We start from the raw sequence: 15,219 nt of genomic DNA on the forward strand, positions 1-15,219 counted from the left end.
GGAGAAGGGATGAAAATGCTCTAAGATTAGATTGTGTTGATTGTTGTACAACCCTGTGAATATAACTTAAAGAAACTGAACTGTACCTTTTAAATGATTGAATTGTATGGTATATGAATTATATTTCAATAAACCTGATTAAGAAAGAAAAATAGTGTGCATGCGCATAAAGATTCATCTTTTGTAATCTTTCCTAATTTTTATGTTTTGATTATGCATGTATTTGAAAGGCTATCTGAATGTGAACTCCTACTATAAAATGAAGATATATAAAATTCAAACATACTTTCAGGAAACCATAATGTATCATCACTTAGTTATGGACATGAATAACATGAGTGATGGCATCGCATTTTTAAAAGCTTTATTTATTTATTTATTTTGAGAGATGAGTGGGGAGAGAGAGAGAGAGAGCATTTGTGCACGCACACCAGCAGGTGAGGGAGAAACAGAGAAAGAGGGAGAGAGAGAATTCCAAGCAGGTTCTGCACTGTCAGCATGGAGCCCCAGGAGGAGCCCTATCTCACTGACCGTGAGATCATGACCTGAGCTGAAATCAAGAGCTGGACACTCAACCGACTAAGCCACCCAGGTACCCTGGCATTGGATTTTAAATCAGATAAATACATAATTGGTGGTGATATTAGGTGAATACACGGTATACTACTAGTGAACTTAACTGTTATTCAGAGATGTTGGTTATGAATCTGAATTTGGTTTTAGTTCTGACATAAGCTGGATATTTTTATTGTTTCCTATTGCTATCATAATGACCATACAATGAATTTCCTTTGCTCACAGGTTGTCTTAGGGGCAATAAAGTTACCTGCCAGGACAGCTTCCTCCCATTATGTACCACCTTCCAAAAGAGTTGAAAACTGGGTCATTGGTTAAAGGAAAATTCTGTGCCTCCAAAACACAGATTTAAAAACTCTTTCTTCACGAGGTGGAACAGCCTGAAGAGGAAGGTTTTTAGGTCTGTTGAGGAATTGAAAGAGAGAAAAAATGTTTGGCTCATCACTGTCTCTCTGTCACGTGATCATCTTCTCTGCCCAGAACCTCCTTTGTAGAAGTTGGAGAACCTATCTTCCCACCAGGGCTCAGGTAGGCGGGTGGGGACCTGGATTGGGTGGTGTCAACAGGTATCACTAGAGATAACTGGATTTGGGAGCCTAACTCTGAGTAGAGATCTAGTACGAAAGCCACTATTATGCTTTCTTCAGATCCACACATCACCTTCCTTTTCTTTTTTTCCTCTTTTTCCTTTGCCCCATGCATGTTTTTAAAGTGAATTAAATCTCCAAAGTAACTTTACTTGGAAATTCATTCTTATGTTATCAAATCCAAAACAACAGCAAAAGGTATGCAGTAAAAATTCTCTGCCCATCCCAAGCTTAGACACTGGGAGTCTCTCACCCCTCCAGGGAACCCATGTTTCCAGGTGGATTTAAACAAATTAAGAGATAAACAAGGAAACCTAGATAATTTTGGAAATATCTGTTCTCTCCCTCACCGTTCTTTTGTTCAGTATTCATCTGTCATTTCTGGCTTCTCTGCTCTCAGGGGCTGAAAGAAGTTGTCACTGCTCTCTGCGTAGACAATTGTCTCAGCCTGAGCTCCAGGCTATTTCTAGCTTCTATAAGGCCTTGTACCTTCAGCTCAGAAAGCCAACAGCCACTTCGTAGTGAAGATTTACAAGAGACCATGTATCTACATACACAGTCTGAACTTAGGTGAATACTTATCATTCTGCTTGTGTTTTATCATAGGGGGTATATATTTCACATACACTTTCACACATCAGGAAATATTTTCATTGACTGATTTGAGTGTGACGTTCTCTTTAACATAAAAACAACCCCCGTACTTTTGTTTCTTTTGACTTCTTTTTTTTCTAATTCAAATACCAAATTGTTCTCGTGATTGCCCCAAGAGAGGGTATGTTCTTTAGGGGTGGGGATGGGAGGCAGAGATAAAGACGAAGAAAGCCAAACTCTTCAAGAAGGGGGTGGGGGGGAGGGAAGGAAAGGAAAAAAAAAAAAAACCCGTCTGGGAATCTCAAGAACATCTTTATTTCGCCTTTTAACACCCCGCCTTTCTGATTAAAGAGTTCAGACCAGCTCCCCCGCCTCCGTTCAATTATCCCCCAGCATCTTTTCTCAGAAGCTGTCACCACCACTTGCTGAACCACAGCCCCATCGTGAGCCATTAGCCCGGTTCTGTTCCGTTTTGCTTTTCTTTCCTCAGTTTCTCCCTGCAAGCTTTATAAATCTCCCCTGGAAGAGGAGTGTCCAAGCGGGTGGAAGTCTGAGCACAATGCAACCTGAGAATTTCTGTCACTCTCTGCATATGCTCCTAAGTGCTTTAATCCCAATTAGGGGCGGCTGACACACGGTCCTATTCATTCCCATCAGCTCTTGAATACATTTGCCTAGAAATGAACTTCACAAATAGAGGCTCTCCTAAATGTGCCCAACAGCAAGGAAAATCGAATTGAGTGCGGGCTCATTCGGCAGCGGCCGGCAGAGGAGCGTTGAATGTGGAGGTGCCCCGAGACATTGCAATTCAGCAACACGCTCGCTGACTTTTCTTTGCACCATGTCAACCGAAAGAACCAAGAAATAAGTTGGGGGAACTCCGGTTAAAAGGCAACTTGAGAGGCACTCTGAATACTTTTATTGAGCCGCTTCCAATGAAGGACTTAAAAAACAACAAAAAAGGCACCACAAAACCCACCAGCAGCGTCCGGGCTGCGTCCTGGCCGCACGTTTGGAACCTACCGGCCGCGGCGCACTCACCGGCCTCGCAATTAAGGGGAAAATGGCCCCGTCGCCTGCGTGTCATCTGGTGGCGTTCCCAGAGCCCGTCGCCGCCGCCCTATTCAGACCCGGCCTTAATGTCCCACCCGCGCCTCGGGGGCCGCGCAGCTGGTCCGCGCTGACCCGCCGTCCTGGCCGGGGCGGACACCCTCGGGGGCCGCGGCCCTGGTCACCTCAGGCCCCAACTCCGCCGAGTCTCGCTCCCTCCCCTGCGTCTTCGCCAGCGATCCCTGACCTCGCGCAGCTCCCTCCATCCTGGGGTTCGATACTCTGCCGGGGTTGGAGGGGGGTGGGGTTGGTGACTCCTCAAACACGCGGGTCCCCAAGACAGAGGGTCTTCGGATGCAGCCAACTCGGCCCTCCCCACCCCCCTCGTCCCCCGGGGACCCGAAGCTCTGCGCCCCGGCGACCCGCAGCTCTGCAGAAGGATATTCCGGAAGGAGCCGCTCAACTCGGCACCTACGGCCCGCGGGGCCCCTTTTTCTAGGCGGAGCCCAGCCGGGTCACACGTGCTCGGCGCCGGCAGCATTTCCAGCCCGGCACTCGGACGCCGCGCTGCGCGCGCGGGGACCGCCCCCCTAACGCTGCCGGGTCTGGAGCGGCGCCGGGAGCGGAGCTGCTAGCTCTCCGCAGCCAGCAGCTCCGGCTGGCTCGCAGCACCCAGGCCTCGTTAGGGGCAACCTGTTACGGGGCGGGAGTGGTGCCCGTGCAGTTCCGCGGTGGGCAGCGAGCAGGGCCGCCCCCAAACCCGCCTCGCCCCGCACCTCGGTACAGGGGGGATTTCTCCTTAACGGGGCCCCTGGACGCCCATTTTAAGTCCATAAAAAAGCCGAGTGGAATGTTTTGATTGAGTCTCAACATTGTCTTTGAATAAGGCTGAGACCATGTAATTAATGTGTCTTTTTAATAAGGGACAATACGGCCGTTCAAGCTATTTAATTTCATTTAATTTTCCATCCCATTTGCTGCACAGCCCGCTTTTACTTTTAACACCCAGCCTTTCACGGCCCATCTTGCTCCACTGGGCACATTAGATTGGTTTCACCCTTGCTTTTTAGGGGAGAAAAAATAAAAGAAAATGTGTTCCTTTCCTCCTTTGTGGACAATTTATTTCACTTGGGGAACTTCAACTCTGAGCCACAGGACAGAATAAAACTCGGCGAGCTGGTGTGAATGCCTCTGGCGCAGTCCCTTTCTTCTCGAGGGGCTGGGAACCAGCCACAATTGGCTATATTAATAAATAACTTTCCTCACAGTCGGCCTTTACATGGTCCTATTGATAAAATTGTTCGCGTGTCGTTCACGCTTTTTCACTCATTAAGGAGGGCCGGGGAGGAGCCCCGAACCCAGGCCCGGAGCTCGCCCCTTCCCGCTCATGGTGCTGGTAATTTAAACTGGGTGTCATCCCGGAGTCGCCAGGCCAGAGGTTAGAGGGACATGTTCATGGCTTAAATTTATTGCCCTCGACTTCGGAGCGGCTTCCTCTCCTCCTCCCCTCCCCCGGCTTTTGCCATTCATGGGCCGCCTGATCAAAGGCTCCCTCTCCCTCGCCGGCAGCCTTCGAAGCCCTAAGAGGGGCAATTGGAGGATTAAGAGGAAAGATCGGTGGTAGCTCCCTCAGGAAGTGGTTCTGGTCACGGCGTCGCGGCGCGGCCAGAGGGGCCGCAGCGTGCGGCCGCGAGGACCTGCCAGGTGTGTCTCTGTTCTCCGCCTCAGCAGCCGCGCCTACACAGGCTTTGGTGTTAGCCCTGAGACCCGCCGTCCATGTGTCACCGCACCATTTGACTTGAGATGCTTAGACCTGAGACCCTTGACCGGGCCTGGATCCCCCGTTATGCTAACCTCGAGTTTTGGAGCGCCATTCGCTCTACCCACAGATCACTGCTGTTACCTTTCGTAACACACCCCAGTGAACTGTGGAGTGGAAGCTGAGTACATCATCATTCCCATATTATGGATTAGAAGAATGACGTTCTGAAGTGATTCACCGAAGTCTCCCTGAGTCTTGAATGCCAGAGCACAGACTGAAGGACCCCAAGTTTCCTGACAGTGTCCAGTACGGCCAACGCAGGTCTCCGTCGAGGGCTGCTACGGGGCTTTCTTGAGGGCCTGGTGGGACAAACCGCTGAGTTACAGGTGTCGCCACCTTGCGTCGGGCCGTCGTTGTTAACCACAGTCACCTCTGCCAGGGACCTCAGAACCACACCTTCCGCGGGCAGAGGCGGGTGGAGAATTCGGTGTAGTGGCTGTTGGGAGTCCTCCGCTCGAGTGTACGGTGTTTGGGCTTCCAACACAGGCGGGAAAACCACCGCCTCTCGGGCCTCTCCTGAATACCGCGATGGCCCGCATCCTGGTCCATAGGATTTGGGGAGCGGCGCCCAGGATGGGCAGCGCGTGGCAGGCGCAGGCAGAATTGTCACAAACATCTGAGGAGCTCAATCACTCCGCTATGTTATGAAAAGAAATGTCTCCGCACAAATCAGAGACTTCCCTTAAAAAAAAAAAAGAAAAAGAAAAAGAAAAAAGACTGAGGAGCATTCTGGTACTCTGGTTTAACATTCCGGAGCACGCGCGTTCTCCTAGTTCACGAGTTGGGCTAAAGGCAGGTGTTGCTAATGCCCGCCTCATCCTCTTTCCCGCAACCTTTGATAGACTGCCTCTTTTTTTTTTTTTCTTTTTAAAGTTAGCCCCAAGGATTCCCTCCCGTTTTAAAATGTAAAAGCAAATCCGGGCTTGAGTCGGTCGGTTGGCATGTGAGGGGGACCTGATAAGAAAGACCCAGTCTTGAGCATCCCTCTTCAACCCTCTGGTGAGGACAAGGCACAGGATTGCCGGCAAAGCCAGGGCCCCGAGGCCGCTTCCCTTTCCCAGAGAAAGTGCGGGTCCGGGGTGCACCCGAGGACGGTGATGTACAACTTCCTACGTCTACCAAAACTAGTCAGGACGCTTCATATTTCGGGGCGAAACTGGACAGAAGGAACGAAAAAGCTGTTCTAAATAGACGACTGGCCTGGACCCAATCCCCTGAAATGGTAATATGGTCGTTATTTAAAAAGTGTAGGTATTTTCTGGTGTTTTCCCATCAAGTACCTGCCTAATTTCTGTATGGCACACGCCAGAAATCAATAGAAGTTAACAAGTCCTCCAAACAGTCCCCATCTCTTTGTTTAATCTCCTTTACAATAAAGCCAAGGGGAGAGAATTAAAAATCTTTGAAGTAGACCAAGGCTCAAAGGAATCAGCCAAGTAGACTTAAAGTAGTCACTTATTTCCCAAAACTGGTTTGTCGGCGAACAATAAAAGGAAGTAAAATTTATGGAGAAATTATACAGTGGATTTGTCACTTAAAATATCGTAACTGTCTCGAGGACAATACCCCATGCTGAGGATTAATGGTCCCGCCGGACCTTTGATTCACCAGCGCCTTTTCTTCGCCCTTGACAAATTGGATTTTTAGGAATGGGAAGGTCGCCTGGACCATTGTGCGCCAGCCATTCAGAGGCCTCGATTATGCAGAGGGCTGAGGGAACTACTCCATGTGACCCTCTCGGGTGGGACTCTGCAGCTGCTGCGCAGAGCAACTCTCTCACCAAACTCCGCGCCCTTGCGCTCGCGGTGCCAAAAGGCGCCCGCCCTGATTGAAAAGGCGCAGTGCATGCCCGCCCGCGTCACTGCGCGGGCGGAGGACGCACGTCGGGGTGCGGCTCTCTGGCTCGAGCGCCGCTCGGGCTCTGTCACCCGAGCCCTGTGCTGCACCCAGCGCGCCCACGCGCCTGCCTGGCGGCGGCGGCGGCAGCAATGCACGGAACAGCCCGCGCTCCGGCCACCAGCGTGAGCGCCGACTGCTGCATCCCGGCCGGCCTGCGCCTGGGGCCCGTGCCTGGAACCTTCAAGCTGGGCAAGTACCTGTCAGACCGCAGGGAACCCGGGCCCAAGAAAAAGGTATTAGCCATTCCGACCTCCGCCTCCAGGCATTCGCCTCCCTTTGCCCTGGCCCTGGCAGGGGTAGATAGGGCAAGCGGAGGAAAGGGGCGATTGAGTCGTTACCTGCCAATGCTGCCAGGTGGCCCGGGGACTCCAGTAACTCCTCGCAAGTCGCATTAACTGAGAGCTGGACGTGGGCCGAACTGTGGGGAAAGGACGTGGCTGAGAGGGGACAGCGCCGGGGCGGGGTGCATGGGGCTGTTTACGTGAGGGGACCACTCAGAATCCGCGGTTTCCCTGAAGCTCCCGAGTCTCGTTCGGAGAGGATTGTGTGTGTGTTGAGGGGGGAGCCGGGTCTCCCCGCAAATGCGCCCTTTCTCTGTTACACAGCGCGCAGGGCGTTGAAGACTTTTCTTACCTTCTTCCCTTCAACGCGCTAATTTAAGGCTTAAATTCGCCTTAAAATAATTTAATCTCATGTGCTCCGAAAAAAACAATCTTTGGGAAACTGTCAGTTCTTAGGATGCACCCCCATCCTCACCCCAGCGGATGTCTTCTGGGGGTTTGGGGTAGATGGAGAGCGAGCGATCCAGGTAGTGGCTCCGCCTGGGGCCCCGACTGAGGGCGAGGAGTGCCCACCCGCCTGGGGCACCGGGTCCGCGCGTCTGCAGCCAGGCTTTGAGAGTCCAGGCTCGCAACTGGGAGGCGTCGGGGCCGACCCGCCAGTTCTAACTCTCCGAACTTCGTATAGACCTCCGAGCAGAGTCGGGTTTTAAAGGCTCCCTTCCGCCCTGAGGCGTCCCAGCCGGCAAAGGTTCTCCAACAGCTACCGGGAAAAGAAGGCAGGAGTCCGGTGGGGGGTGGCGGGGGAGGGGGGGGAGGACCTTAGCTTTGCCTAGTCGCTGCCTTGAGCTTTCTTGTAAGAAATTGCTCCCGCGCAGGGCCAGCGGGACCCGCATGTGACTCCCTACGCGATCACCCTCTTCCCCGCGGTCTAAAGTCTTCTTTACACGCGCTTTAATTGCTTTTAAATAGCCGGCCATGCTGCGGCCGCGTTGTTCGTTCACACACTTTCGCTGCCGGACTCCTAGGCACCTCCGCATCTTGGTGCTGTGTAGTGAGCCTGGGGAGGCACGAGAGGGAGGTGAAGGAAACTCTGGGTTCTGGGGCTGACGTCTCTTTTATATTAACGACCGCTCTCAGAACCGCAAGAATAGGAACTGAGCGGGGGCGGGGGTGCGGGACATCTTGGTACAAGACCACCCCCCAGCCTCTCACGGAGGGTGCTTTCGCTCTTGGTGTTGCCAAGGTGGGACGAGAGAGGGGACTGTTATAGTAGCCAGCCTCCTGTCTTCCTCCCTTCCTTAAGCAAGGGTCCTAGGAATTACCTTCCTCCCAGCAGCCCACAGAGGTCTGGCCAAAGCGAACGCAACCATTTTGTCAGAGTCGGGTGGGGTGTTGGATAAACTTTCCCTCTGGATTGTGGGCCTGGCCGTGGCGCGAGGAAGAACGACCACTGCTTGTGTTGCAGGTGCGCATGGTGAGAGGGGAGCTGGTGGACGAGTCGGGGGGCTCCCCTCTGGAATGGATAGGGTTAATCCGGGCAGCCAGGAACCCCCAGGAACAGACTCTCGAAGCTATTGCAGACTTACCCGGAGGACAGGTACTGTGGGCTTCCCCCACCACTGCCAATTCTACCTACCTAACCGTTACTGAGGTGGCTATCAATATTAAGAACAAAGCGCTTTAGCTGGAGGTCTCATTTAAACGTCTCAACAACCCTCTAAGGCATACACTATTATTTCCCCCGTTTGAAGAATGAGGGAAGTGAGGTTCAGAGAGGTCCAATAGTTTTTTTCAGGGTCACACAGAGTCAGAGCGGGGACTTGAACCTTTCCTTTTAGTTGCTTTTAGACCGATTACCCAGGAAATGACAGCAAGCTGTCCCGTTCCTTTTGTCCCAGATCTTCTATCGAGCTCTTCGAGACGTCCAGCCAGGGGAGGAGCTGACCGTGTGGTATTCCAACTCCTTGGCTCAGTGGTTCGACATCCCCACAATTGCAACTCCGACGCACGACGAGAAAGGTACCGAGCCCGAGAGGGCCTCCGGGCCAGCGCGGGTGGGTGACAGTCCAGCCCTTCTCCGTTCTTTGGACGCGACCCCAGGGCCTTTCTCTCGAGCTATGTAAAACTGAATTCATGCTCCCTGTCTGTGTGAGCAGAGAGACGACGTCACCACTACCACCTTACAATCAACAGTAAATGATAATAGCGACAATAATCTGTCTCGCGACGACACCGAAAAAATACTTTATGAACATGGGGGCTATCCTTTCCTATTGCATACCCAGAGACAATTATTTACTCAATTAGGAATCCATAAAGAAACCTTAACATATTATTGATCACATCATGAGCTCCAAAAAGCATAACTCAAACCTGGAACGTTTTTAGAAGGTGGAAGGGCTTCTCTTCACTGGTTTGAAGAACAGTATTTCCACGGGATTTTAGAAGCATTACGGTACTTACAGCTGGTCTGTTGGCAGGTACTGAAGCCCTTCCATTTAAATGGTATTTATTCATTTCCCCCTCCCTACTTAAATTGAATCTGGGTTGTATCCCAGTTTCTTCTTAGATTTATTTGATCCCTTCCAAAGCCAAGAGTGGATTTATGCAAATAAGGGGCAGTAACTAAAGAGAAGAACATTTTCAAACCTCCCCTAGAACACTGAAGAACACTGTCTGTGAAAAAAAAATCTGGGTGGTGCTACAAGAGTTCAGATCTTGAGACCTCCCTTTTAATTCACAAAGCTTCCATGACTTTCTTTTTTCCTTGTCAATTGTTAAGGTTTGTAATTTCTCCTAAAGACACAGTTATATTTAAACTCAATATAATGAATGTTGTGAAATATTTTAACATGCTGTCCTCCCAAATTGCCTGCTCAAATCTCATCCGTCTAGAAATAGGGTTAAAGAAATTAATACAAATGTGAGAATTAAGAAACAATTCATGAATAAGACAGAATGAAGTTTATTTAGAATGATGAATCACTTCACTTCAAAGTATCACTGTCTTGTGGGTAGACTTGTGTGTACAGTATTCATAAAAGATTATCCTAAAGTAGCTTGTTCCTTATACTACATTATATTAAATTCTTTTGTCAACTTCTCCCACTAAAAGAGAAGCATGATAAAAGATCTGTAGTGGAGAACTGTAATCTGCCACTACAGGACAATTCCAACAGCTGCTGACCTTTAGGGGCCAGACATTTCTACACAGAACACCCCTCCTTAGGCACTCTCAAATCATACAAAAGCAACCTGTTTGAGTGGTGGCCCTCGTGTTTTCATTTCAGCCAATTAAGCTTATGAACAGATGTCAGAATAAACACCATTTTCCTTTTGGGAATGCATGGGCTATTCTGAACCCTGACTTCCCCACCTTTGATATACTTGAAATCTTGGCAACCTCAGGGTTACACCAAGATGAGGAGGCAAAGTCACTCATGAAGTGTGTTTGACACTTTTGGCATGACTTGGATTTCAGAGTCTGGAGAACATGTCAGTTGGTTAGAATAAATTGAAAAAGGAACATAATGAAACAGAGAATTTGCTTAACTCTTGAAAAGATGAAGAAATAAGTAGGGAAGGCTGCTATTCTTCCAACATTGAGTAACTCCAGTGGGTTTCAATTCCATAGTAATTTTAAGGAAAATATGGACCCTTTGTTTTAGGAAGGAAGCTTACTTGGCTTTTTGATTGACTAGAGTCATTCCAGGGCAGCCTTTGAAAATTCCTTCTTTAAAAAGGGGTAGAGAGGGAGGTTCTGAACTTAGGAGAAGGGAGGTTATTTAAGATGTTAAATCAGCATACCCAGCAAGAGAACCCAGGAAGTCTCTTCTTTTTTTCCAGATTTATTTTACAGGGATGTTCAATACAAGTTAACAGAAATACTGAAATGATTTTATTTAAGTTTTCCATGAACAATTAGGGTAGGCTCTCAGAAGTAATCCTCGCCCCCCACTCTGCTTTCTGCCCTACCTTGATGTCAGCTGGAATGAACTGACCCTTGCATTTTAGTTATCTAGAGGGACTACTTGCTTTATGCAAAGCTGAAAATAAAACACATGAAGGGAAGAAGATATAGGACTTTTTTCAGTTGTTTTTGTAGTAATGCTTTAGAAGTTTGAGCTGCTTGTGTGCAAGGGGGAGGGAATTTAATTTTTCCATTGAATTTAATAAGACAAATTTTGGGTACTTCCTTGTGGCTCAACTAACTTCTTTCTCACAGACATTCTTCAGTATTATCAAGCAACCATAACACCAAAAAAAGAAACCCAACTGCAAGATCGCTGTTTTCTGTCCAGATATAACAAGACCATTTTAAAGTGAAAATTAACTTCCACCATGTGATCACAATCTGTTTCATACCTGTGTCCCTCGATTGTGTTCCCAGACCTTGGCCAAATTAAAAACAACTAATGTTAATAATATTAAGCACAAGAAAAGGCTTGACAGCAAAAACATGTATATAGTTCCTCCTAGAGAATTGTATGCTTACTAAAAGCTGAGGATCTATATCATATCTATCTATATATTCATTTCATAAAAACTAAACTATCTTTTCCAAGGACTTTATTATTATGCCTGGACTGGTGCAGCTTTCTAGGAGTTAATTAATTACCAGGTGGAACAACTGAGAACATAATACGACATCATCCTTCAATTTTTAGACTATAAGGACATAGGGCGTTTTCTTTTTTTCTCATCAAATTAAATGGGGTTAAAGAGGAAATAAAGATACAAATAATTTTGAAGAATAGCAGATTATAGTCCCTATGTGGTCCTTCAGTTGGTCACGCTCCAGGAAAACCTCAGGCAAAATGTTTAAGGCTGGGAGGCAGTGGGAAGGGTGGGTAATGGACATAAAAGGCATTGTTGTATGAAAAGGAATGATTACATATGGCCCATACATACAAGATATTGTCTCGCCTGGTAATGAGGCGCTCACGACCATTAGATTGGTCTTTGTTCAGTTTATCCAAACTCCTTGACATACGCCACCTATTCTGCAAACGCCAACAGATGGGCCCGGGCACAGCACAGCCTCAACACTTGATTTAAAGCAACAGCTGCTCTCTCTGCTCGTTTCTTCCCCCGGCCAGCCTGCCTGAGCGCTGCCCTCCCAAGGAAGATTTGCTCGGATGGCCCGGAGGAAGTCTTCGTTGGAAAGGCCCAGGTCACCCCTTTGGCCTCTGAGTAATCCCAGAGGATGGAGATGGTGACAAAGTTGGCCATTTGGGGCTTCTCGGAGTCCTTGCTACAGTGGGGCCGCCGAACTAACTCACTCTCTGGGCCCCAAGAACACTCTTGCTCATACCTCTGGTCATAAATCTGGGCTTTGCCTTGGGTGCGCTTTCTTTCTCTTTCGCTTGTTCGCCTCTCACGGGGTCGCTTTCCCACTCTTTCTCGCCCAGGGGAGGAGCGCTACATTTGCTGGTACTGCTGGAGGACGTTTAGATACCCCAACAGCCTTAAGGCCCACCTACGTTTCCACTGCGTGCTCAGCAGCGGCGGGGGCCGAACCTACCTGCACCACGAGCACGCTGCTCGCCAAGGCGCTGCCCCGGCCGCAGATGGCCTTCCCTTCTCTCCGAAACCCCCAGCGCCCGACTTTGCCGCGGCCGCCCCGGCTGGCACTCTGCGGCCCCACTCGCAGGCCCCGCCGCCTCTCCAGGCCTGCGGAGCGCGGGAGAGTATCAAGCGCGAGGCCTCCTCTGCGCCCTCGGCCACGTCGCCACCCGCGGCCAAGTGGGGGCAGTCCAAGAAGAGCAAGGAGCAGCCGGACCGCGCCCTAGACATGAGCGGGGCCTCCCGGGGACACGGCCACTTCCTCGGCATCGTAGGCGGCTCCCCAGCTGGGGGCGGTGGCCTGGCCTTCTACCCCGGAGTGCGCTCGGCTTTCAAGCCTGCCGGCTTGGCCAGGGCGGCCGCGGCCGCGCATGGCGACCCCTACCGGGAGGAGGGCGGCGGCAAACCTGGGTCCGGCTTGGCCTTAGGCAGGTTGCTGGGCGGGGGCCGGGCGGGCGGACGCCCGGTAAGCGGGGAGAACCCCGCGGCGGGCGGCGCCGGCCACCACCATCACCACCATGCGCACCACCACCATCACCATTCCAAGTGCCTGCTCTCGGGGGACCCGCCGCCGCCGCCGCCTGGCCTACCCTGCTCGGGGGGCCTGCGCAGCTTCCCTCTGCTCCCCGGGGCCCCGGAAGAGGCGTCAGCCTTCAAGCATGTGGAACGAGCCCAGCCAGCGGCGCCTGCGCTGCCGGGAGCGCGTTTCGCCCAGTTGCCCTCTGCGACCGGGCTGCCCGTCGAGCGCTGCGCGCTGCCGGCCCTCGACGCGGGCGGGCTCAAAGCCTACCCGGGTGGCGAGTGCAGCCACCTACCTGCCGTCATGCCGGCTTTTACCGTCTACAACGGGGAGCTACTCTACGGCTCACCGGCCGCCGCCGCTTATTACCCGCTCAAACTGCACTTCGGCGGGCTGCTCAAGTATCCGGAGTCCATCTCCTACTTCAGCGGGCCTGCGGCGGCGGCAGCAGCAGCGGCAGCTGCCGCTCTAAGCCCTGCGGAGCTCGGCTCCCTGGCTAGCATCGACCGAGAGATCGCTATGCACACGCAGCAGCTGTCCGAGATGGCAGCCGGGAAAAGCCGAGGCCGCCTGGACGCGGGGACGCTGCCACCCGCCGTCGTGGCGGCGGGAGGCGCTGGGGGTGGCGGCAGCGTAGGTGGCGGCGCCGGCAAGTCCAAGACCGGCCACCTGTGTCTCTACTGCGGCAAGTTGTACTCGCGCAAGTACGGGCTCAAGATTCACATGCGGACGCACACCGGCTACAAGCCGCTCAAGTGCAAAGTGTGCCTGCGGCCCTTCGGCGACCCCAGCAATCTGAACAAGCACATCCGGCTGCACGCCGAGGGCAACACGCCCTACCGCTGCGAGTTCTGCGGCAAGGTGCTGGTGCGCCGCCGGGACCTGGAGCGCCACGTCAAGTCCCGCCACCCCGGCCAAAACCTGCTCGCCAAGGCGGGCGATGGCCCCGGCGCGGAGCCTGACTACCCGCCGGAGCCTGGGGAGCCCAAGAGCGACAACGACAGCGATGTGGACGTCTGCTTCACGGACGACCAGAGCGACCCTGAGGCTGGAGGCGGCGGCGAGCGCGACTCATAACGAGTCTTCTCGGGAAAGGGTGGATTTGGGAGGCGGGAACGGAGATAAGAAGTTGGGGAGGGGAGAGTGGTTTTCTTTTGGGAGAAGAGAGGAGCTCCTGGAGAGTGAACCGGTTGACAAAACCGTTTTTATTTTGGTTGGGCGCCAGATTTGGAACAGTGAGAGGTCCCAGGTCCTATAGTGAAATTCAGAGCTAAGGTTTAGAAGTGGCTCGAAGAAATCTGGCTTTTTGCGTAGCCGGAGCGAGTCGGGTCCCTGTGGACCCTTGGACTCCGCGGGTAGTCTCTCCCATGAACCACCCAGGAGGTCTGCTCTCAAGGTTTAGGATCGCATTAATGTGAACTTCACAGCGCCCTTGAGGGCGTCGATTTTAACTGCCATGTATTTTTAAATTGTTCTTTAATGTGGAGGAAATTGTGCCTTTTGAAACGATGGTGTGTGTGTGTGTGTGTGTGTGTGTGTGTGTGTGTGTGTGTGTTTACATTAGCATTTCACTAAATAGGCGAAACAGTAGTCAAAGTTCGGTAGACGTGACATCCATCCATCTATCCAAATATTTCCATTTCATCTGTTCTCGTGTCAAAGACTATGCCTTCCCGCATTGACTATATAGTGGTAGCAGGTGTGCAAATTGGTCAAGTTGCAATTATTTATAAAAGAGTAATGACAAATGTAAAATATCTAAAGCATGAATCTAAAAGCACGCAATATATAATTTTAAAGAAAATGTCTTATTTGGTAGAGTACAGATGTGATGTATGTTGTTTTACAATGAATGATGTACAGTGGATTCAGTATTTTGGTCTTGGTTCCAGTTTGTGCAATCTTTAATAAAAATAAAGATACACATGACAGTTTCTTCACTTAGCGATTTCAGCAGATCCTTTAAAGAAAGAGTTTAATTCGAAAACAATTTTCAAGAAGACTCCATAATAAAATGAATCACAGGACACTTGAAGACTTTGACTATTCATAAGGTAAATGTTAAGTAGTGTTGTAATAGGGAAATATACTATTTCCAATATGTGTACTTCACATGCTCCCAGATAGCGGGCAAAGTAACTGTTTTCTGAAATCATGTTAATTATGCTAAGAGTTTTCATGTTTAGGAAAGAAGCTAATGAGTTTCAAGAAAAAAATGCATATTCCTCATCAAAAAGAATTATGGAACTGTAGAATCACTGTTTCTTGCTATGTACCATTTTGACAGGGGTTTCCTTGGGAAGCAAACAAAGGAAAATTGCTCTG

General features: G+C 50.7%; 1 protein-coding gene across 1 annotated transcript; it reads left to right on the plus strand.

Annotated features, from left to right (window-relative positions):
* Window positions 1–6,617: 6,617 nt before the first annotated feature.
* Window positions 6,618–13,971, plus strand: PRDM13 (PR/SET domain 13). Its single transcript, XM_047860790.1, has 4 exons — window positions 6,618–6,761; window positions 8,275–8,406; window positions 8,708–8,828; window positions 12,221–13,971. The coding sequence occupies exons 1-4, from the start codon at window positions 6,618–6,620 to the stop codon at window positions 13,969–13,971; spliced, it is 2,148 nt and encodes a 715-aa protein (XP_047716746.1).
* The last annotated feature ends 1,248 nt before the right edge of the window (window positions 13,972–15,219 follow it).

This window comes from Prionailurus viverrinus, chromosome B2 (genome assembly GCF_022837055.1).
Source record: "Prionailurus viverrinus isolate Anna chromosome B2, UM_Priviv_1.0, whole genome shotgun sequence".
Classification (NCBI taxonomy): domain Eukaryota; kingdom Metazoa; phylum Chordata; class Mammalia; order Carnivora; family Felidae; genus Prionailurus; species Prionailurus viverrinus.

What these genes read in the sequence shown, in the direction of transcription:
- PRDM13 (XM_047860790.1), top strand. Translation starts at nt 6,618, where the DNA reads ATGCACGGAACAGCCCGCGCTCCGGCCACCAGCGTGAGCGCCGACTGC. An exon ending in AACCCGGGCCCAAGAAAAAG is followed by an intron (nt 6,762 to 8,274) that starts GTATTAGCCATT and finishes CTTGTGTTGCAG; the next exon opens with GTGCGCATGGTGAGAGGGGA. An exon ending in TCCGACGCACGACGAGAAAG is followed by an intron (nt 8,829 to 12,220) that starts GTACCGAGCCCG and finishes TTTCTCGCCCAG; the next exon opens with GGGAGGAGCGCTACATTTGC.